The sequence below is a fragment of the Prunus avium genome, chromosome 1 (genome assembly GCF_965620075.1).
Source record: "Prunus avium chromosome 1, drPruAviu1.hap1.1, whole genome shotgun sequence".
In the NCBI taxonomy this organism is placed as follows: Eukaryota; Viridiplantae; Streptophyta; class Magnoliopsida; order Rosales; family Rosaceae; genus Prunus; species Prunus avium.
This window is the reverse complement of record NC_142284.1, coordinates 6,145,327-6,166,918: the sequence shown is the minus strand read 5'-3', so window position 1 is coordinate 6,166,918 and position 21,592 is coordinate 6,145,327. Positions and strand designations below refer to the sequence as shown.

At 36.2% G+C, this 21,592-nt stretch overlaps 4 protein-coding genes across 6 annotated transcripts; 1 reads left to right on the top strand and 3 right to left on the bottom strand.

Moving 5' to 3' along the window:
• The first annotated feature begins 541 nt into the window (after positions 1-541).
• LOC110758463 (60S acidic ribosomal protein family) lies at positions 542-1,702 on the top strand. Its single transcript, XM_021960332.2, has 2 exons — positions 542-834; positions 1,401-1,702. The coding sequence occupies exons 1-2, from the start codon at positions 637-639 to the stop codon at positions 1,560-1,562; spliced, it is 360 nt and encodes a 119-aa protein (XP_021816024.1). The 5' UTR covers positions 542-636; the 3' UTR covers positions 1,563-1,702.
• A 2,192-nt stretch (positions 1,703-3,894) lies between these two features.
• Positions 3,895-4,907, bottom strand: LOC148297194 (uncharacterized). Its single transcript, XM_088253649.1, has 2 exons — positions 4,296-4,907; positions 3,895-4,089 (listed from the first exon to the last, which is right to left on the bottom strand). Exons 1-2 carry the CDS (start codon positions 4,905-4,907, stop codon positions 3,895-3,897), a joined length of 807 nt encoding a protein of 268 aa, XP_088109775.1.
• Positions 4,908-7,916: 3,009 nt separating this feature from the next.
• On the bottom strand, positions 7,917-11,085 carry RID2 (S-adenosyl-L-methionine-dependent methyltransferases superfamily protein). The gene is made up of 8 exons (XM_021960154.2): positions 10,845-11,085; positions 10,647-10,730; positions 10,482-10,537; positions 10,267-10,323; positions 9,888-9,937; positions 9,559-9,711; positions 8,529-8,661; positions 7,917-8,338 (listed from the first exon to the last, which is right to left on the bottom strand). The coding sequence occupies exons 1-8, from the start codon at positions 11,014-11,016 to the stop codon at positions 8,174-8,176; spliced, it is 870 nt and encodes a 289-aa protein (XP_021815846.1). The 5' UTR covers positions 11,017-11,085; the 3' UTR covers positions 7,917-8,173.
• Positions 11,086-12,551: 1,466 nt separating this feature from the next.
• LOC110758360 (pumilio homolog 6, chloroplastic) lies at positions 12,552-21,066 on the bottom strand. Of its 3 annotated transcripts, none has more exons than XM_021960197.2 (10): positions 20,904-21,066; positions 19,046-19,734; positions 17,451-18,757; positions 17,226-17,367; positions 17,029-17,136; positions 15,833-16,045; positions 15,620-15,730; positions 13,945-14,139; positions 13,544-13,715; positions 12,552-13,014 (listed from the first exon to the last, which is right to left on the bottom strand). In XM_021960197.2, exons 2-10 carry the CDS (start codon positions 19,670-19,672, stop codon positions 12,995-12,997), a joined length of 2,895 nt encoding a protein of 964 aa, XP_021815889.1. In that variant the 5' UTR covers positions 19,673-19,734; positions 20,904-21,066; the 3' UTR covers positions 12,552-12,994. The 3 variants fall into 3 exon arrangements, with proteins under 3 accessions (XP_021815889.1, XP_021815891.1, XP_021815890.1); XM_021960199.2 differs by having other exon boundaries at positions 19,064-19,734; XM_021960198.2 differs by having other exon boundaries at positions 20,775-20,910.
• Positions 21,067-21,592: the final 526 nt, after the last annotated feature.

Here is a 21,592-nt window from a genome sequence, read left to right as displayed (position 1 = left end):
TTATTCATGTTTGACACCAACCGATTTGTTTTATTTATGGGTTCATGTTAAGTATTAGTTTGGTATTGTATTTAGGAATGACAATTTAACCCAATTCTTGCTTCGCTTTAATGGGGCGGGGATGAAGATAGAACTCCACATTTTTTACTCTTGCAGTTTACTGTTTAAACTTTTTTTCTCGTTGATTTTCAAGTTTAAATTTGGGTTTTAGTTTGTGTTTGTATTTTAGTTTTAATAGTGTAATTGTAAGATTATACATCCTATTTTATGTGTTATTGCACTAATTTACAATTTTTAATCATTATTAAGGAAAAAAAATACCAATTAAAAAAAGAGGAAATAAATATTTAAATATCAATTAAATAGTTATGGGGCCCGTTTACTTGTTAGGGTCCCCATTGACAGTTGACCCACCAAAAAGGAGGATTGTAATGACAAATCCATCCCTAATCACTTTCAGAAAATTACCAAAATCATACGGACAAATAGGACTTTTCGCGAGTGCCTGCTAGGGTTTTGGCATCGCATTCTACATAAAGAGCAAGTCACTAAACGAAGTGCCGTTCATGCCCGTGGTGTCTCAAGAGTCTCAAAAGCACTGACATCTGAAACTTTGGGTTAGTGTTTCGATTCGCCATGGGAGTGTTCACTTTCGTGTTGAGGACCTCAGGAGGAGAGTGGAGCGCGAAGCAGCACAATGGAGACCTTGAGGCCTCTGCTGCCTCCACATTCGAGCTCCAGAGGAAGCTCGTCCAGACCGCTCTCTCTGCCGACTCTTCCGGTGGGGTCCAGACCTCCTACTCTCCAGTCACTCCCACATCAGCCGTTTTCCAGGTCTTTCTCTACTAAATCTCGAGTTATGGTTTTGAGAAGACAAGGAAATTTGAAATCTGGGATTTTTCTTTGATTTGTTTGGTTGCTTATTGTTGGTTTTTGATGGGTTTATTCGTATTTGGTTTGATCGTGCATATGGGATTGTTTTCGGAGCTTTTTCTTTTGATTTGTGATTTTTGAAAATTGCAATCGATTATTGCAAGAAATTGAATGAAATTATTGTTTTACATGGAAAATAAGCTGTAAATGGTCAAACATCCATGTATTGGGTTTATGCTTCAAATTTTAAAAAAATTATGTTGCCCAAATTGTTCACATAAGCACTCTCGCTTGTTTTTGTTGTAATTCTATTGATATTGTCTGTTGTAGTGAAAAGCCAAAGTTTAAAAGCACTTCCCCTTGCAATATGTTTTGTATGGCAGTTTTGTGTTGAGAAAAACCTTGGAAACCGTTGGTTTAAAGAGGACCAATTGTGGTTGCTATGTGATGTTAATTCTTGCTAATCCCTTTTCAATGGTTATAGTGTTGTATTGCCGAATCCATAACTTGAAACTTCTTTGGTACAGGTGATCGTTGGTGGTGGCGGCGGTGGTGGTGCCTTTATTGGAGGTGGGGCTGCTGCAGCCCCTGGAGGTGGTGTGGCAGCTGCAGAGGCTCCCCCAGCTGAGGAGAAGAAGGAAGAGAAGGAGGAGAGTGATGATGACATGGGATTCTCTCTCTTTGATTAATCTAGTCATAACTCAGTCGTTTCCGGGTTATATATTATGTCGTAATATTACTAGTTTCCGTTTTCAATTTGCATGTAGTGTTTGATTTTTGTGAATTGTTGGATGAGAATATGAGATATGAAGAAGTTTTGTTTGAGAAATTTTTGTTAGTCAATTTGATGTCACTCTTTAAATGGTTGTGTTGTTGAAAGTTTTATCTGTTTGGCTTTGTTTCTGCATTTCTCATCTATTTAGCTGGTTATATCCAACTTAGTTTTTGCTCCTGTAATTGTTCCGCACATACTCTTTGGTGGTGGTTACAAGGTTCCATACAAGTAAAAGAGTCGTTACTATTAAGCCTTATTTTTGCAGTGCAGATATATATGTACTGTGCAGCCATTGAAGTCTGCCCTGTATGTACTGCGTTCCTAATTTGATTTTTAAGGTTCCCAACCACAGTTATGTTTGTCCTATAATACCCAGCACAATGGCTTGGTACTTGTTTGGGCAATAAATTTGAAAATTGAAGGTTCAACATCAAAATTGATGGTAGTGACAATTTTTCATGGGGTGTAGATCAGTTCGAAATCAATATAATTTAGCCATCCACATTCAATCCAATATAGATTGGATTAGAAAATTATAATCCAATCCGATTGGATCATAGGTTTAATCTAGGCTTGGGCATAGATTAGTTCGGAATGGTAGATGGCTCTTCTGTTAACTAAATCAAAGACTTTGGTAGATCATTTTCTCTTCCGTTAACCAAACCAAAGACTTCGGATCGGTTAACCTAATATTTAGTTCGGATTGGTTCTATACGCCGGTAGTACTGTAATTAAAACATACTAATAGAAATGCAATTCATAATACTTTCACAAAACATAAGTTCTTGAACAAATACACCTAATTATTCTTGTAAAATATAAAAATCCAATAGTCTAATTCATCCAAGTATGAAATCAGATAACTTAGTCACTATATCATTCAATATGTACTCAAGATGTACTGGGAGCCACTTGTGTTTGTTGTTTGAACCTTGAGTGTTCTTTTTACCGGATTCTCTACATTTTTGTAATTAATTTTGACATTTGTTCTGCAATGGGTTCTTTAGTTTTTCATGTTGAATCCAACCATATACAGAACATAAAATTTGGATCAACGGTTGGAAAGTTACAAGTAAAAAACAGGACAAATGTCGAAACTGTAAAACATAGGAAGTTCAGAAATTCCTCTCTGACCAAAAACTGCTACAGTACCCGGGTGATAAAGAAGTGATACCATTGTGATAAAGCAGTGATACAATAGTGATAAAGTAGTGATACAGCAGTGATAAAGGAGTGATACAAATTGCTGATTGTATTTACCTTTAGTTTCTTGTTTTGTATTTAAATAATAAAATAAGTATAAATATTGGATCAGTACATGTTTCCGTCGGGGTTAGAGATATTGTGTCCATTAACCAAACCAAACCGTCGGTACGGTACAATCGGTACGCGGATAATTCGGATGAGATGCCCACCCCTAGTTTAATCTAATCAAACATATTAATAGACGTAAATGTAAAATATAAATGAAATACGAGAAAATTATTTTTATTCTATAGGGAAATTTGCATAAATACCACCTGAACTTTCAAGCATGTGCGTCATTACCACCTGAACTTTTAATTTTTATTTTTAACCACCTGAACTTTGTAAAGTGTTGCAATCCACCACCTACGTCTAACTCCGTTAAAATTTCCGTTAAGTTTAAGGGTATTTTTGTCAATTAACTATAACAAAGAATAATTATATTAAAAAATAGAATTAAAAATACAAAAAAATAAAGCTAACCTCCATATCTCTCTCTCTTCTCTCTACTCCATCGTCTTTATTCCACCAAATATCATATCAAATTGCAATGGCCCATTGATTTTGTTGCCTTCCTATATTTCCTTTTTTTTTTTGCCAAAGCCTTCTTGCATTCATTTCATGGCTTGCACTATTTGTTCAAAGGCTTGTCCTTCATTTCAATGGAAGTTCGCATATCCAAAAAATAAAAATTCAGACTGCAGTTACTCTCTCTCTCACCCTCAATCCAGCAAATTCAAAAAATTTAACATCAAAACTAGAATTTAAATTTTGTAACTTCATCATGGGTTTTGGGAAGGAATCAATTGCATTCCTAGTATATATAAATATCCCAAAAAGGTACTAAACATCTGCAATTGACAAACAAGTTCTAGGAATGTCTAAATTCAAGTACCAAAACACCAGTGCATGCAGTCCTTATACAGGACATGCCTATATAATAAACTACAAATTAATTAGAAAACAGAAATATAACCAAGAAATTAAGTCCTCTATGATTTCTAAATCTTTGTCTTCTTAGCAGGAGACTTGAGCCTAAATTTCCTTGTTGTGTTGGTTGTCACAGAAGAAACGGGTTGTGATTCCATTGGCAAGCTAGAGCTTGGTTGGTATGTTGATGTACTTGCTAAATTTGGTTGAATTGTTCTTTCACTGATAGTGCCTGCTTGGCCTCTTGATGCACTTGGTCTTTTTGCCTACAAATAAATTCAGTAATTATAAACATATATAATGTGCTTGCAAATGATATGTTTGAAAACCAATCAAGCTAAATACCTTATTGATAGTGCTTGGTTGGCCTCTTGATGCACTTGGTCTTTTTGCCTACAAATAAATTCAGTAATTATAAACATATATCATGTGCTTGCAAATGATATGTTTGAAAACGAATCAAGCTAAATACCTTATTGATATTGTTGGCACCACCTCTTTTATCGCACTTTCTCTTGTTGTGGCCATGCTCCCCACAAATGGAGCATTTTATTTTGACATGGAAGGATCTTGATAGCTTAGATCCAGTAGGTGCTGCTGGTTTCTCATCTTTCTCTCTTGCCCTCACTTTTTTGGGTCTCCCAGGTTGCTTATGATACACAGGGGGCAAGATGGGAGGAAAGTTAGTGTGTTCCCACAGCTCTTCATTGGCTATAGGGTGAATAAAAGGTCCATAAGCCCTTTTCCATGATGCCTTCTTATAACATGAATGTATATACTTGACAGGATCTTCATGCCTTCTACAAATGCAAGCTATTGCATGTCCACAAGGAATTCCAGTCAAATTCCACCCTCTACATGTGCAAGTGTGCTTAGCCAGATCAACTGCAAATTGAACCCCACTCATATGCACCACTTGATACATTTTTTGTCCTGCCAAATGAGCAATGCACTTACTGCTTTCTACCTTATTCTTCTCAACGATCGTATGGATCCTTGGCCCAATATCACCATGCCATTTGTCACATGCTTCCCTCTGTTTAGCCATCCTCAACATCATATACATTCTCAGAGTTTCCAACATAGTCAAAATAGGTTTATCCCTTGCATCCAGTATGGCACTATTGAATGCCTCACACAAGTTATTTAGCAAAATGTCACATTTTGGGTGCTCAGAGAAATGTGATCTGCTCCAGTAGTGTGCATTTTCCTTTTTAAGCCACTTATATGCTTCATCATCCAACTTTTGTAAACTACTCATCTCAACATCAAACCAAGGCACTGTTGTTGCCCTTGCTGCTGCCCACAACCTTTGCTTCAATTCTAAACCCTTGTGTAGTATGGAATACTGCTCTTGGTAGGAACCCTCAAGCTTCTCATTTACTATTGATCTTGCTCTATATGCTTTCCACCTTGAGATTTGTGCCATATAATCTTTCCTCACCATAGCTTTCATTGTCTTGACATCCATTTTTGGATTAATGGATAAATCGTCAGCATATCTATCAGCCAACCAAGTACTAGTCACACTTGTATTGTTTTCATCAGTTCCACATGTGTGATTTGGAACTAATGTTTTAACATGTAAAGGGGAATGTCTGTCAGACAAGTCATTAGAAGAAGCATACACAGACCAAGGGCATGGCTCGGCTTTACAAACAGCCTTAACCTTATACCAATCATTTATTTTGAACTTGTAAGACCTACAATGGTTAACGAAATGCCATTTCACAGCTTCTTTGAATTCCTTGGCATTTGCAAAAACCATCCCCAAATGAAACTCTATGGTTCTAATATCAGTTTCTCTCCTGAATTGTTTAAATTTTGGCAATTTCTTCTTCATCCTTCTCCTATTCACTGTATTTGGTTCTTCATCACTAGATGAGTTCCCATCTAGGCTTTTAAGATCTTCTGAATTGTATTCATCAAACTCTTGCTCTTCTGGTCCAATCTCATTTTGTATATCTTCCTTGTTAGAACCTTCTACATTTTGGTCATATATGACATCATCTTCATTTTGCTCAAATGATACACCAAGCCCTTCTTCCTCTTGCTCATAATCAGAATCAATAAATTCATCATCAGATTCAGTGGTTGCTTCCTTTTCTTGTACATCCACATCCACCCAATTAAATTCTAGCACATCTGATTGAGGAGACTTCTCTGGCTGACGTGAGTTACTTTGCTGCCTCTCAGTTTGAAATATATCTATTTGCTGCACATAATGGTTATTAATAGATGCCTGACTCTCTAGAAGCCCACAAGAAATTCCATGAGAGAAATAAATGACAACAACTCTACTGTGAAGCAAGTTATCAAACATGTTATTAAACACCTCATCATTTGTAATACAAACCAACTTACTTTCCACCCCATTTACTCCCTCTGGCACTCTATAGTAGTATCCAACACGTTCTTGATACCCCAATTTCTTTGCAAAATCATCAAAATCGAAAGGTGACATGTAGTCTCGATTTAAGTTGTCTACCCAAACCACACTACCACCAAAATAAAAGTTGTATCCATTACCTATGTCTTGAAGTTGACCACCATGGTGTATTTCAGCAGTCCACAATGCTGGATCTAAACCCTCTGTGTATAGAACATTGAACAAACAAAAGTTACCACTATTTTTAAAATTTCAAAAATTTAACATATATATCCACAGTAATACACTATACATGATCGTAATTCTCATGTGAATTTAGTTTTATACATGCAAATAACAAACAAAACATATAATTTTTCAGAACCATCTTCATAAACCAAATAACAAATATTAGGAGCTGCTCCTTTTTGTTGAACTAACAAGGCAACGTTTTTTTATTTTATTGAAGTACATATATATGTGATGTGTGAGTCACAGCATAAAATATAAATGTGAAAATTTGACATATTCGACATAGCCCCACAGACATTCGATGCAATCTAATTGTTAAGCAAAATATCATAATAGACAAAGCAAACTACAAGATTAAACAACAATAAATTTTTTTAAAGTTACAGTAAAGTCAAAAACTATCAAGAAATTCAGAAAAACACATAAATTTAGAACCACTATTGACCATAAAACGTTACAAACTCAAACGTATCAATCACCACACCCCTTACCAAACAATTACTCACAATCTAAAAAGTATAAATACGTAATTGTCGAAGCTTACCATAATTTGGTGGGTCCCCGGCGTATCTAAAGTTATTATCCATATCAGTTACTTCAATCCTTAGTTTGCTACTCAATTTCAACAACCCACACAAGAGATGCCAAGAGACAAAGATGAATATAGAGTATGGTGTATGCAGAGGGTGGGTTTTGGGAACGTAGGTTTTTTTTTTGCAGTGGAGCGAATTGACGTTGGAAAAGTTGGAAAAGTAGGAGCAGGGTTAGGGTGAAGGCGCTGTAATTAGGTTAACTTTTTTTTAAAATCTGTTTTTTAATATAATTATTCTTTGTTATAGTTAATTGACAAAAATACCCTTAAACTTAACGGAAATTTTAACGGAGTTAGACGTAAGTGGTGGATTGCAACACTTTACAAAGTTTAGGTGGTTAAAAATAAAAATTAAAAGTTCAGGTGGTAATGACGCACATACCTGAAAGTTCAGGTGGTATTTATGCAAATTTCCCTATTCTATAATATATTGCAGAACTCCATCTAATGACTTAAAATGTTCATAACTTTTTCAATTATAAATACTTACACGAGCAAAATAAGGATGAAGCTAACTAAATTGGATTGAATTGAATTAGATTGGATTGGATTCTCCCAATCAAATCAATCATCCGATCTAATAATATCGGTTTTGGAAACTAGGGATCCAATTAAATCCACCAAATCATCAAAACCGATTAAAATTGGATTGGATTGGATCTTGCACACCCCTAATTTCTGAGCTGCAAATTCCAAAAAAATGAATGCCAAACAAATAGAAGAGGAAAAAACTTTGAAGGAGTTAAGCTGGCTCAAATGCGAAGCAGCATATTGCAATTCGGATTATGGTAATGTCGAGGGTTTACCAAGCCAGTCTTCCAAGAAAATTTCATCACAAAACGATGAATGCAGAGGTGAAAAGGAATTAATAACTATATTCATTCATCAAACAAGGCTTTTATTAAGTTGCTCAATACCTTAAAACAGAACAAAGTTTCTCTTTTCTCAAAACTGTTAAGGTTACAGGAATAATCATATTACAACCAGACGTCCATAACCTGGAGAGATCTGTATATAAATTGCTTATGGCCAGTATTCTAAAGCACTATTGAGAAAAAAGGAAATGCATTTGCCTATATAAACCACTTAAAGCACACACCAAAGCCAGAACACTCAAAAATTTAGGCCTGCTGTAAGATCAAAACCGAGCCTTTCGTTTCCGAGCTGTGTACTTTGTGTCTGGAGGAACAACATTTCCTTTTTTCCTCATCTGTTCCTTCTTCTTTATTATCCATTCTCTTCCCTTGCCTTTCTTTGTTATTTTCTGTTTTTTTTTGGGCCTGTGCCTGTCTGAGATTGAAACCTGCTTCACACAAACAATAACACATCAGAAATTCAAAAATAAATAAATAGCTATGGTTTAGTACTTTGGAATTTACATTAGCCTTGTGGAATAATAGAAAGGTTATACCGGAGGAGGACAACGTAGCTAGCCAACATCAGCTTGACTAAGCAAAACAATGAAGACAGTAAATGCATCAGTGAAAACTTACTGTCTGATTGTCTTCATCTTCACTATCATCGTCAGAGGAACTCTCACCATCTTCGCCTTTTCCATTGGGAGTGCATGTGCTAATAGATGGTGGGCCACAAGTGAGGACAAGGTATTCTTTTCTTTTCTTGGAACTGTTACAAGATAATTAATGTGAACTCAGAAACTAACCCTTTTTCCTATAAATCCTATTCATGCAATACTCTCTTAAAAGCTTCACTCATTGGGTTAAGTTACGGAAACACATTCCAATTTTTCCTCCGATCATCCAGGCAAGGAAAAATTAGATTGAAAGGAAATCAAAAGAGTACTAGTGAAAGGTAAAATGATGAAATGAACATGTAGACAAGAAAATGTATAAAACCATTGTACCATACAATGATAGTGCAACTTGTAAAATGGAAGAGAAAAAGGTTATTTATTTATTTATTTAAGACCTGAATTTCTTTAGGAGCTAATTCACAAGTCAACAGCAATGATGAGCAGTTCAGCAATCATTCTTTACAGGTTTATTGCCTTTTGTATTCTCAAGAAAATAAATAACACGAAATACACAGAGATGAATAACCGCAACTATAAGCCTTTGATATTTTCATTTATTCTGAAAATTGTCTAATTATTACATCAACATCTCTTAACAAATCCATTCTATGTCCCATAAATTAGGGTCTTGTTACTCCTTTCGAAATTACTATTATTTTATTTATCAATTATAGCATGCCTTAAGAACTAGTCAAGGATGTCAAATTTCCATACAGAATAAAAATCCAAACTACATATCTGTTCATATTTACTGGCATTGTTCAGATCTTTTTGTATATTGCAAGGATCGATCTGATATATAATATTGTTTTTTTAAAAGCTGATGCGGAAAGCCTGAAAAGGTTCATGTACGAGGAGTGGTTAAAAGGTGTTTGTCAGTAGATATATAGGCTCATGCATGAGCAAAGACCTTAGAGAGCAATTTAGTAACCACATTGTTTCAGACAAACTAACAGCCTGTCATAAGATTTCTTTCATTGGTTGCATACCTGTTGGGATAATCAACAACTACACCCCCAGCAAATCCAGCACGCATTGCAGAACTCAAAATCAGCTCTCGCTGGTCTAGATTTTCAGGATACACTTGAAATGCTGCTCTTGCTCCCCTTGCTAAGCATCTGTACAATGATCCAAAGAAAGCCCTGCAAAAGAATTTAAGACAAAACACTCATATTGCAATCAAGAAGAGATTACAGGCTCAACCTATGTTTAATGTGGCCAAGACCAACAAGATCCTGATACCTATCTTCATATTTCAAGCATACAACAATATAGAATTATGATGAGGATATTAAAACCAATAAGAAACAAAACATACTTCAATCGTAATCGTGGATTATGTGAGGACTTATCAGCATTGCACAACCACTGCATTACCAAAAAAAAAAAAAAAGATAAAAGTAAAATTGGAGAAATATTCATAAAGTAGACCATACCACACTATCAACAATCCATACATGAGGTAGTATCAGTAATTACAAATGAGGAAAAAACAGGTATAAAATAGCAATTTTAAATCAGGAAAGCTTTAAGGCTTAGACAAACCACAATCATTTAGAAAATGGTTGTTTATATATTAAAAATAGAATGGAGGGGCACATGCTAACATAGAAAAAATCAAGCTAAATATTCATTTCATTGTAAGTATTGGCGAGTAAAAAAGAAAAAAGAAAAAAAGAAAAAAAAAAAAAGGCAACCTGAACGGCTGAGATACTTATGGCTCCATCAATAACTCCTGAACGAAGTCCTAAGCCCTGCAAAAATAAAAAATTTGGGTTGAACCATAACATTTTGCTGATAAAAAAGAAACAACTTTGTGTGAATGCATTTCTCTTTTCTTTGTCTTTTCAATGATTATGCTGAATTGCAAACAAGATATAAGCAAACATTTCAAGGGCTTGAAGTGTGATACCTGACCCATGTCCCCAAGCAAAAGGTCACCCTCAACCTCATTCTCCAATGCAACATCTCCAATTATCAAAGAAATGAAATGCCCATTTAGAAACAACCCATGGGAGCAAGCAAAGAAGCTCAAAAGCAAAAACAAGTAAAAAAAAAAACCCAAAAAAACACATACCAAGCATTGACCGGGAGATATCTAAACCAATCCACTGATGCCCGCTCTCTGACAATGTATCTCCGCTAAGACCCGAACCACAACCTACAGTGAAAAGCTAAAGCACTCAGCTTTTTCACTTGTTCAGTGAATAAAACTAAAACCCTTTTGCTTTTTTATGAAAAATTGAAAGATGAGCTGCTGGGTTTCGAAAGATACCAATGTCGAGGAGCAACCTGGGGACGCCATCTTCAGGCAAAGCGAGAAGCTCGAGGGCTCGGTGGGAGAGCTCTGACTGAATTTCCATGATTCGAGAATTGCGAGTGTACTTGCGAGCCTCCTCTTCATTGTAGAAAATCTCAGGTGGAGCTTGCAGCTCTGGCCGAGACATGATTGCTTTCTGTTCTGTTTCTTGTTTCGCAAAACACAACAAAATGAAAGAGAGAGGGAGGAGACGGAAAGAGCTTAAACCCTAGCACTGTGGCATGGGTTTACAACCTTCAGGCTTGATGGGCTCAGATTTAAGTCTCTGAAGTCCAACTTTGTAGCCCAGTTTGGGCCCATTGTTTTCATTATTCTCAAACCAAGCTTTTTTGTTTGTTTTTTAACTCGAGCATTATTTATACAATAAGAAGAATTCCTTCAATCATCAATACTTGCAAAAACATTACAAGATCATCTCCTAACATGGTAGGCTTTTGACTTGGATGGAAAGCATAGATCCAATCCAAAACCCAGAACAAAAATGAGAAAAACTAGAGTTGAGATTTCTCATTTGACAATACACGGGTTATGCTTTCACTTGACAATATACACGGTATTCTGTTTTTAAGTTTTGTATATTTTTCGCACTTTTCTGACATTTTTAGAATAAAAAATATGACCATGTGCAGGCCACGGTATTCTGTCATGTGAGTAAAATTGCATTTGAACTTGTAAAGAGTAAAAAAGATGGTAAAGAGAATGATTCTCATTTCAATCGATTTTATTCAATTTACAAATTGACAAAAAAATTGAATAAATACTAAATTACACGAATTTAGATAAATTAAATATTAATATTTCTATGAAATGATTTGTTCTAACAAATTCATTCATTTAAATTGATTGCAACTATCTATGCGAGATAATAAAAATGAAAGATTAAGTATTTACAAAAAATGAAAATAAAAAAAAAATTGGTTAGCGGAGTAAGGGGACACCCTACACAACTCACCGATAAAAGATTAATATTTGCCTTGAACTTTAAGCACCTAACTCATGAAACCATGCGCACTTTTTCCTATCAATATTCACTTGCAAGAGGAGCCTGAGAGCCTTTTCAATACACCGTTTTGGATTTTGGGGCTAAAGAAACACACAATTTTGTAGCAGCAAATGTCACCCTACAATGGCATGCATCAAAGTTGCCCCAAAATAAGGTGTTCAGAATGTGTTAGCAGCATCTCAGCTATCATATACAGCCAAGATAGCATACTGAGAAATGCATTGACATTTTAACTCGTGAGAACACTGCAAGGGGTTTTCCTCGTTCTCTCTGGTTTTATTTTTTTCCATATGAACCAACTTATTATTGCTAAAGAAGACTCACAAATCTCAATAGAGAATTACACCACAATGATGCTTGGGTTTCAATTTAGAAAAGATTTTTATTTGTTGTCCAAAACACCAATTTACCCTTCACGTACGCATTATAAAAATTATAAATAAACAAAAAGAGACACTGAAAGCTACATCGAAAGGGGTTTTCTAATTATTTTTTTGGGGTGAAACATCAAAAGGGTTTAGGTTTTAGAGTTTAGTCAACTTTGAAAGACTTGATGCAAATTGTCAGACCCCAATCCACAGGTGTACAAAACATATTTGACCCAAAAAGTTGGCACTCGTAGGTGGATAAAGTGCTTCAAAGGTCATGACTCTGGAAACGAACAGAATATTTGTTAATTTTTATACGGCCATAAAGATCAAGGCCAACTGAAATCTGAAACCAAGAAAAAGAAAAAAGATCAAGGCCTACAACTTATCATGAAAGCCACACATCTGAATAATGTGCTACATAAATTTACAGCACCAAGGTTTTCCTACCAATTACTCCATCCAATTGAGTTGTATTGCAATCAAATCATCCTAAAAGTATTTAAGTATATATTGCTTGACGATAAACAGATATTTACTTGCAACTATCAACCCAGCCAACATCAACCCCCACTTATCGAATTGCACATGACAACTTCGCGCATACTGAGGCAGCACAGCCACAATCTCATGCCATTCTCTTCAATTGCCCAGGGGATGCACATTACCTGTATGCTTTGACAAACCACAGATTCACTGAAGGTAAATTCTTGTTTAATTCCCTTTTCGTGGCATCACGATCCTGATTGATTTTCTGTAGGCCAAAGAAAAACAAACCGTACACTGAAAAGACTGAAACACGAAAATACTTTCAAATGAAGTTTCTGCAAAGGTTGACCCTGTATACCACTAGGAGATGCAAAGTTTGTTTTCTGTGTCATTTATTATTCCGGATCACCAAGTAAAGACGTTTGGAGAATAGTTACAAAAAGCACAACCAAAAGCAAAAAACAAAACAAAAACAAAACTAGCAAAGTCGCCGGGGGCGGTACAGTGGACACTCATCATCAAAGATTATTATGCCATATATTTAACCGTACATGCAGATTAAACATAGATGCTTGCATCCGGAAGGTAGGATGCAACTTAGGCTGCGTGGATTTTCCTAGTCAATGAACTGAAAAAAAGAAGGAAATTTCAAATGCAGTTGAGGCTACTTCAACTGCATTTCGGTCATTTCCACTACCTCTCCAAGTTAATGTAGTGTTCAACACGCATGCTCCCTATTTAAATCCATGCAGCATTAATACAGCAAGAGTGGTTTGAAGTTTAAGAATAGATACCTTCTCCAAAAAGCTGCTCAAACCGAGACACAATGTGTTTCCCATAAGTGTACTTCTTCAATGCATGAGTATGAGCCCTTATACGATTAATTAATATCACCCGCTGACTATCAGTACAGATTTCAAGAGCCTTCTGGATCACATAATTTGCAAATTGGTCCTTCATCATTACCTAAGACAAATCAAACATGAAGGTAAAGAAAGTACATTGGAAGCTCCAAATGCAACACAAAATATGCAACTGAGCTTAAAATCCAATTACTTGTACCGCTCTTAAAACTACAAATTGACATATATAAGTGTATGCGAGTGTGTGCACCAGCGCATGAAACATACAGAATATAACTGAAGGATTCTTCTTATAGAACTGGGACCGGAGGATCAAGAGAAATTATTCATACCAACAAATTCTCATTTCCTTCATTGTTCCCAACAATCTCCCTAACTAACCGTTCCCGTTCTGCAGCACCACCATACTCCAAGCATTTCTCAACAACATTTGAAGCAAACTTGTGTTGGCTCAGCTGTACAATATGACCTGACAACTTGCTTATAATTTGGCTTCTTTCATGAGGTTTTCCCCTCTCTAATACATGCTGTCAACCATCAAAAACATTCATTAGCCCAACAATTGACACAGATCAATGGCTTGAAAGATTAATAAAACATATATGCAGTTGGAAGCACAAAGTACATCCAGAAGTTTAGTTGGCAATAAGTATTGCACATTAGAGCAAAGGATATTTCATATTTGCAATATAACTGTCTCAACTTTCAGCTATTTGGGAAGAAAAAAGCCTACACATATACATGCATACATACAGAGTTTTGAGGAACCAAATAGGCATGAGAGAGAGAGAGAGAGAGAGAGAGAGAGAGAGAGAGAGAGAGAGAGAGAGACCACTTCAACACCTCTCCTGTTGTCATTTCACATAGAAACTTGTGTGTGTAACAGTGTAAGTATGTATGCGTGGCAGGCAATTTCTGGAGTAGACTCAGACACTGAGCAGCAAGTACGGCTGTAAATCGGCTCTATACAACTTGAGTTCATATTGAGTTTTGGGTCGTCTGAACTCAGCTTGTAATAAAAGCAAGCCAAGCCTCGGCGCGCAAAGCTCATGAACATCTTGTTTATAAGAAGTTTACTTGGAATGAAGGATCTTTTGAATGATGATTACAAAGCAATTCTATCAAAATCAAAGCATTTTGTTTATTTTATTTTCTTTGATGCTTATATGGGCTATGTCTTGTTCTTATAGTACCATGTTGTGCTCCTACATTTGAAGTTAATGTTGAAGAACGTATTTTTTTTAAAATATTAAAGACCAATGTCCTTGCTGTTAACTCTTAATTATTACGTTTATACCTATATTTTTATTTCTTATAAAAAAATATCTATATTTTTATTCACTATTTATCATTAATCTTTCCCAGCTTGAAGATCTTGTTATATAAGCGGGCCAACTTATTACTGTAAATTAGTTTGATACAGCTCGAGCTCGATTGTTCTTTCATCTCGTTCAAGCTTGGCTCAGCTCGGCTCACTTACACCCTTACCCACAAGCCCTTTCCCGTGGACTACTCAACTTCTGGAGTAGGCATTCCTTTTCAAAATATTTAGACCATCTGAATTATTCTTACTATTGGAAGCCTCTTTCTTCACAAACTAAAGCCTCTGTCAAAAAAGTTTCCCAAACAATTATTTGCATAGCATAGTGTATTATCTCATTGCTTACTCAGCAATATACATAGTCATTCTGTTAAATTTTGAACCTAAGACTTAACAAATAAACTATAATCTTTAGGCAGAAGCTGAAAAGAGATTTGAACAGGAGTCTTACTGAAACGATTAAGGATTCTAGAACTGCCAATGTATGGCTATCCTCAAACTATATGAGAGCGAAAATTCTCATGATAAACATGTGACTGTGCTAGCTCTATATTAGGAATTACCACCAAGAAGTCGACTGAGTAGCCGTTATGCACAAATAATATCTTTAGAAAGGCACCTTAACTCATCAGAGACAGACTAAGTCATAATTAGATTGTAATTATAGTACAGAGCCAAAGACAAACCTGGGTTACATAATTGCCATACTGGTCCTGGGCAAGAGCACAAACAGACTCCAAGATCTCATCAACTATAAACTGGCATTGCAGCTCATCTGTACAATGCTCCAGAACTCTCTACAAAACACAGGAAACAAGTTCATTCTTCGTATGATAACCAAAGGATGAACATTAAAGGGGGGGAAGAGAAGTGCGAAAACCCCTCAAGTTTAGTGATACCTGTATAACACGACAACCATAAGGGTGCATTGAAAGTGTTGCAACTTGACCATGGAAAGCAGATATTATAAACCCAATTTTTTCTGTCGGAATGCTCTCAATGCACTTTTGTATGACATGGTTTCCATTTTGATCACGAACACATCTCATAACATGTCCATCCAGTTCATGTACAAGCTGTACTTTCTGTTCAATCTCAATAACCTCAAGTGCCTGCACCCACAAAAATAGTATATAATATAAGGATTACAATTGGGACAAGAAAGAACAACATGCTGGTAAGGCAATTATGTTATGCAACTTGCTTCCAGTTCCAGTTACATTATGCAAATATTGTTGGCAGCTTGTTAGAGATCTCATTTTCCAGTCAAGCCCATATAATCAGATAATAACAAAGTTTCAGTCTTGAAAACAAACAAACCCATCAGTTTATTATGAATCAGAGGGTGGCTATTAAAGATTAGTATGAGGGTAGGGTTGAGTGCGGAAGATGGGGGTTGCATTGAGGTTGGGGTGGTGGCTGGTGAGGGGGGAGGGAGGATCTATTTGAGGGAGAGGGAGGATCAATTCGAGAGAGAGCTTGGTGGGTTGGAGTGGCAGGGGTGGTGGGTGGTATACAGGGCAGGGATACTAGGTTTTATTGTTTTATTTTTTTCCCAGGTTCTTCTATATTTTAATCTTATTTTCTAATTTTAAACAGAATTATTTTAGTTTTAGTTAACAGAAGTTAAAAGCTGGACTTAAATTGCTAACAGAATGAAATACAGTGACCAAATGTGTTTTCAGGCCTAAACACAGCGACCAAAATTGTGTTTTACCCAAGAAAATGTAGATTTACAAATTACAGGAACCTAATAAATTACCGCCACATGGACCTGCATTCAGTTGTTTACTTCTAAACATAACTAGTAATAGCACTTAATATCGAAGACCTCTTCAGCGCCTTCAAATATATATGAATGAGGTACACTACTAAAAAATATGAAGATAAAATTTAGCAAAACTTCAAGACAAGTCAAGCTAAGATATCAATCAATTCAATCACAAGACCCCTCTAAAACTGTTCTCGACTATCTACACCCATAAAAAGGAAAAGCTGAGTCGTGTTATAGAATTGCGAATCATAGAAACATAAATCTGCAACATGAAGTTAATAAGCCACACATATTTTAGCAACACTTATCACACTCACATACCTTTTGGATTACACGACAGCCATACATCTGCAAACTTAAAGGCAGAATTTGACCTGAAAGTTGTTTGGCAAGTTCCTTCCTCTGCTGAGAGCTTCCGTACTCAAAAAACTGAAATGAAAGGAAATGGAAATTAATAAAATGGCATGAACCATGACATTTCTTTAACTGCATAAAGATAAGAAAAAATAGAAACGTACCTTCTGAATCACATAGTTACCGAAAACATCAGTCATTAGTTTAGAAGCATGTGGGAGAACTTCTTTGAATACAGAAGCCTTCTCTTCAGCACTACAGTTTTCCAACTTCTGCTGAATAAATCGACTCCCATGTTGATCAGCACTGGAGTTGAAAAATTCATGATGACTTACTTATTTAATAAAAATTATTAAAGAAATCAAAATTTGAGCACAAAATGAACTTACCTGAATTCAACAATATGTCCTGTGATGTCAGATAGCTCAAATTTGCGGCCTTTTCCAGATTTCAACTCTTCAAGGAAATTATAAATCTTGGGGTCATCAAAACTATCAAAGCCTCTTTGCCCTGGCCATCCGGAATACAAGCCAGTATTTCTACCTGAACTTATGGGGGATACTGGCAACACTGGGCCACTAAGGGGTGAGGTTGGATACTGCATCAAAATACCAACATTTGGTGCACTTCCAAAATAGTTGGGACTTACTGGCCCTCCTCTTTGTGGGTTCAAATTCACCAGGCTTCCATTTCTCTGTTGTTGGATTTTGTGGTCATCCAAATAAGTAGCATGAGTGGACACTTTCTTTGAGTCAAGGCCACCTCTAGAAGCCAATGAATCAAATTGGCTAGAAACACCATATGACTCCACAAAAGGCTGTTGATGGTACTGCATGTACATAGGATCGGAAAAAGAAGTTTGCAGTGGAAAGCCAAGTTGCCCATAGAACTTACTTAAATGTTGCATATCAGCACCAGGTGAAATGCTGCCACCAGTTGCAACCCCAGATGTTTGAGCATTAAAGCTTGGACCAACATTTCCATCAACAACAACAGGAACAGCACCTGGAGGATGGTATCCACCAATATACGGAGGAAAGCCAGTGGGGTTTAAAGCATATCCACCTACATATTGTGGAGGAAAAACACCTGGTGCCTGATAATTTGAGTAATATGGATTAGCTGAACTCATGTAGGCTGCTGCAGTTGCATATAGTGGAGGTGTGAACCCAGATGTCTGGAGTAATGGCTGTACATCCGCTGCAAACTTGGTGGTGCTATGGAGATACTGATCCATGCCAATGTATGCTCCTTGGGAAGCTATTTGAGACTTGCCACTTTGAAGTTGAGATAAACTGTTTTGTTGTTGGTGTATCTGGTGTTGCAGGAAATGATTCTGGTAGCTGCGCTGCCATTGTTCTTGATTTCTTTTATTCTCCAGCATGTTAGATATATTAAGAGCCTTCATTTCAGATTCAATAACTGCAACACCAGCATCATTAATCCCTGTAGTCCTGGTAAAATCAAGAGATGAAGAACTTGCAATAGGGGCTGGTGAGGAATTATCACTTAGTGAAAGTACTGTATTATCTGCAGAAGTTGCAACCACGGTGGTCCTAATGGCAGCTGTCACATTAATAGGGGGATCATGCAAGGAACTGGAAACAGGTCTTTGATCAATGAATTCCTCAGGTATTTCATTGCCTAAGGTACGAGAGTGATTATATACAGGTTGTGGAGAACCACCAAAATCTTCCTGGAAATAAAAGATGGTTTTGTATTTACAACCATGACATTGTAATGAAAGCAAGCTAAAAGCAATCAGTCATTACTTATTCCACATCAACTCCAGTGTTTTGCTAGCACTAATATTCTTTGGAATTCACAGTATGATAAAACAATTATTTCATTTGTCAATAAGTGAAAATGATTCAAAACTTGACAACCTAACTAGAAAAATTATATTAAATGAAATTCTTAAGGTAACTAAAAATAGGAACATATGCACCTTGGTAAAAAAAATTTAAAGGTATCGATTTTTAACCTGTATTAAATCACCCACATTTTTGTGTTGGCCTACCAATGAAGCTGCATCCTCTTCAGACCAAATTTGGCTTGTCTGATCTGCCCAATCACTAGAAACCTGTTTGGGTGACTGATCATCCTCAGATTCTTCCTTGTGTGTAGGAAGTGATCCCTGAGACACATGCAAAGGAGCATTACCACTGTCATCTACAGGTCCCCAATTCTGGCTGAAACTACCAATATGGCGTACCAGGCGTCTATTCTCCCATGAGATAAGTGGAGGAGGAAGTCTAGGATTAAGATTGACATTGGCACAGTAATATGCCAAATAAGCTGGATCAGCAAGTAATTGTTCCTCAGATTCACACCTTTCAATAACACTACTTAGACTTGCCAAGCTTCCAGAGTCCTGCTGGGATAGAAGGTTATCAATGGATAAAAATGAACCCTCCATGGTTGGGGGTGCACTTCCACTTCGATTAGGGGAAGCATCCTTTTCACTGCTATGAAGCCTATGGCCCCTCAGAAGCAATTTCAACTCCTCTGCTGCCATATTAGCAGAGGATGGTGCAATTTTTGCAGCCTTCTTATGGGAAGCCCATTTTCCACTAGTTTCGGACATTCTAATTGGACTTTCTGTCGCCATGCTAACAGAATATAATATGCCCCCCTTTTACTATGATAGTATAAGAAACCTCACATGGAACCCTGAGAAAGCCAAGATATGCAGGGCATTAAAGGCAATATGTGGGGGATTATAGCAAGAAAATATACGAAGTAAAGATCAAACATAATAAGACATTAAGTATAAACTATAGCTAATAGAAAGAACCAGAAATGAGAGAAGGCGCCCTAGTACTTCAACAGCATATGATTAGTAGAAAAACTTACTAACATTTCTCCTTAAACTGAGAACACTTAGTACTTTCATGCCAAGAAGTACATTTTTGTTTTATAACATTTTTTTTTTCTGAAACAAGTGAACTTAAAATGTCCAAAGAAAATATTTAGTCCTAAGAAAGCAGAGGAATTAAAATTTCTCAAACTTATAATTGGTCTTCATATCTAACTTTTCTCAAATTGTACAAGATAAATGCACTATATGCTGAAAAGTAATTGATACATAGGCGTCATAACAGCTTTAAAAAGAGGAAATTACAACAACAACAACAAAAAATGGCAAGATTCATTAGTATTATCCAAATTGTAGAATTACTAACAATTCTTATTAAGAAGTGTAAGTTTTTTTATCTTATCATTCACTTCCAATTATCAGCAAAAGGAAAAAAAATTGAAACTTCATTGCAATGCAAGTGAGAGCTTAGACCAGCAGATAACATGAAAATTTAACCCTTTGACGAGAAAAAAGTTAAGAAAAGCAAAAACAGCCTCTTTAGGACGCTCTAAAGAGAGACTTCATTTCAGACTAACTAATACGAGTTCCTGAGTTTTGAGAAGAACCCAAAACAACATATATAATAAAACTCAAAACTCTCTCTTCCTTTTCCCCCAAATTTCTATCCAACCAATCGAAATGCAAGAAAAAATCCAATAAAAAGCACGGATAATCAGAGGCAGACACAAATATTATCATCAACAACAGCAAGCCCCAGCATACTACACAACCAAAACCATGAAAAGCACAAACTTTATCAGCAGCAACCAGTCAAGCACATAGAAATGGAAAGGGAAAGAAATCCAGTAGAATTCAAGCATTCAAATACAGCAAAACGGTCAGAACAGAGTACCAAAGTATTGGAAACGATAGGAGCAACACAGAGAGATAAAGAAACAAAGACAGTTTGAGTTTTGAGAACCCTAGGTGGACTCTTTTTTGTCACAGCAAAGTTTGAGTAAAACGTTATAGATTCCCTTACCACCACCAGCTGATGCAAAAGATTCACTGTTCAAAACAAACCCTAGATTCTCTTCACAGAGAGAGAGAGAGAGAGAGAGAGAGAGAGAGAGAGAGAGGGATGTGATGGTCCTATCTGTGGGTCTACTAAAAATGATGTATTTGGCTCAATTCAGCGGGTATTTGCTATTTAAAGCTCTGTTTCTTTAAACCGAAGAAAAAGCGCTAATTCCAGTCCAGATAAGGTTTTTGCTCTGTTTCACTTCAATTTCTTTTTTAAAATTTGCTTCCTTTTCGGGTTTTTTATTTTATTTTTTCATCTTTTAATTTCGATTTTAACTGAAAGGAGAGTAAAACCCAAACTCCAGGTGAATATAGTAAAAACACTACAACAAACATGGCCTTAGCCAAATTGATTAGAGCGGGTGTATTTTTCCACTCTCCACTCAAGTTCGAATTCGATTCCCCCTCTTATTATCGCTTGTATAAAAATAATAAATAAAAGTAAAAACACTAATATTATTGGGGTTATGAGCCTTTGGGTTTGGTTGACTTTAATGGCAAATAAAAATGGACAAACAAGAATGTGTGCTAAAGAGCATGTTGCTTTTGCATATGCTACCTTGCGTATGTAAGCAGAAAAAGGAAATGGTATCTTCCATTTTTTAATGAACATCTTTGCATAATTGGTGATGCACAAAAGAAGATAAA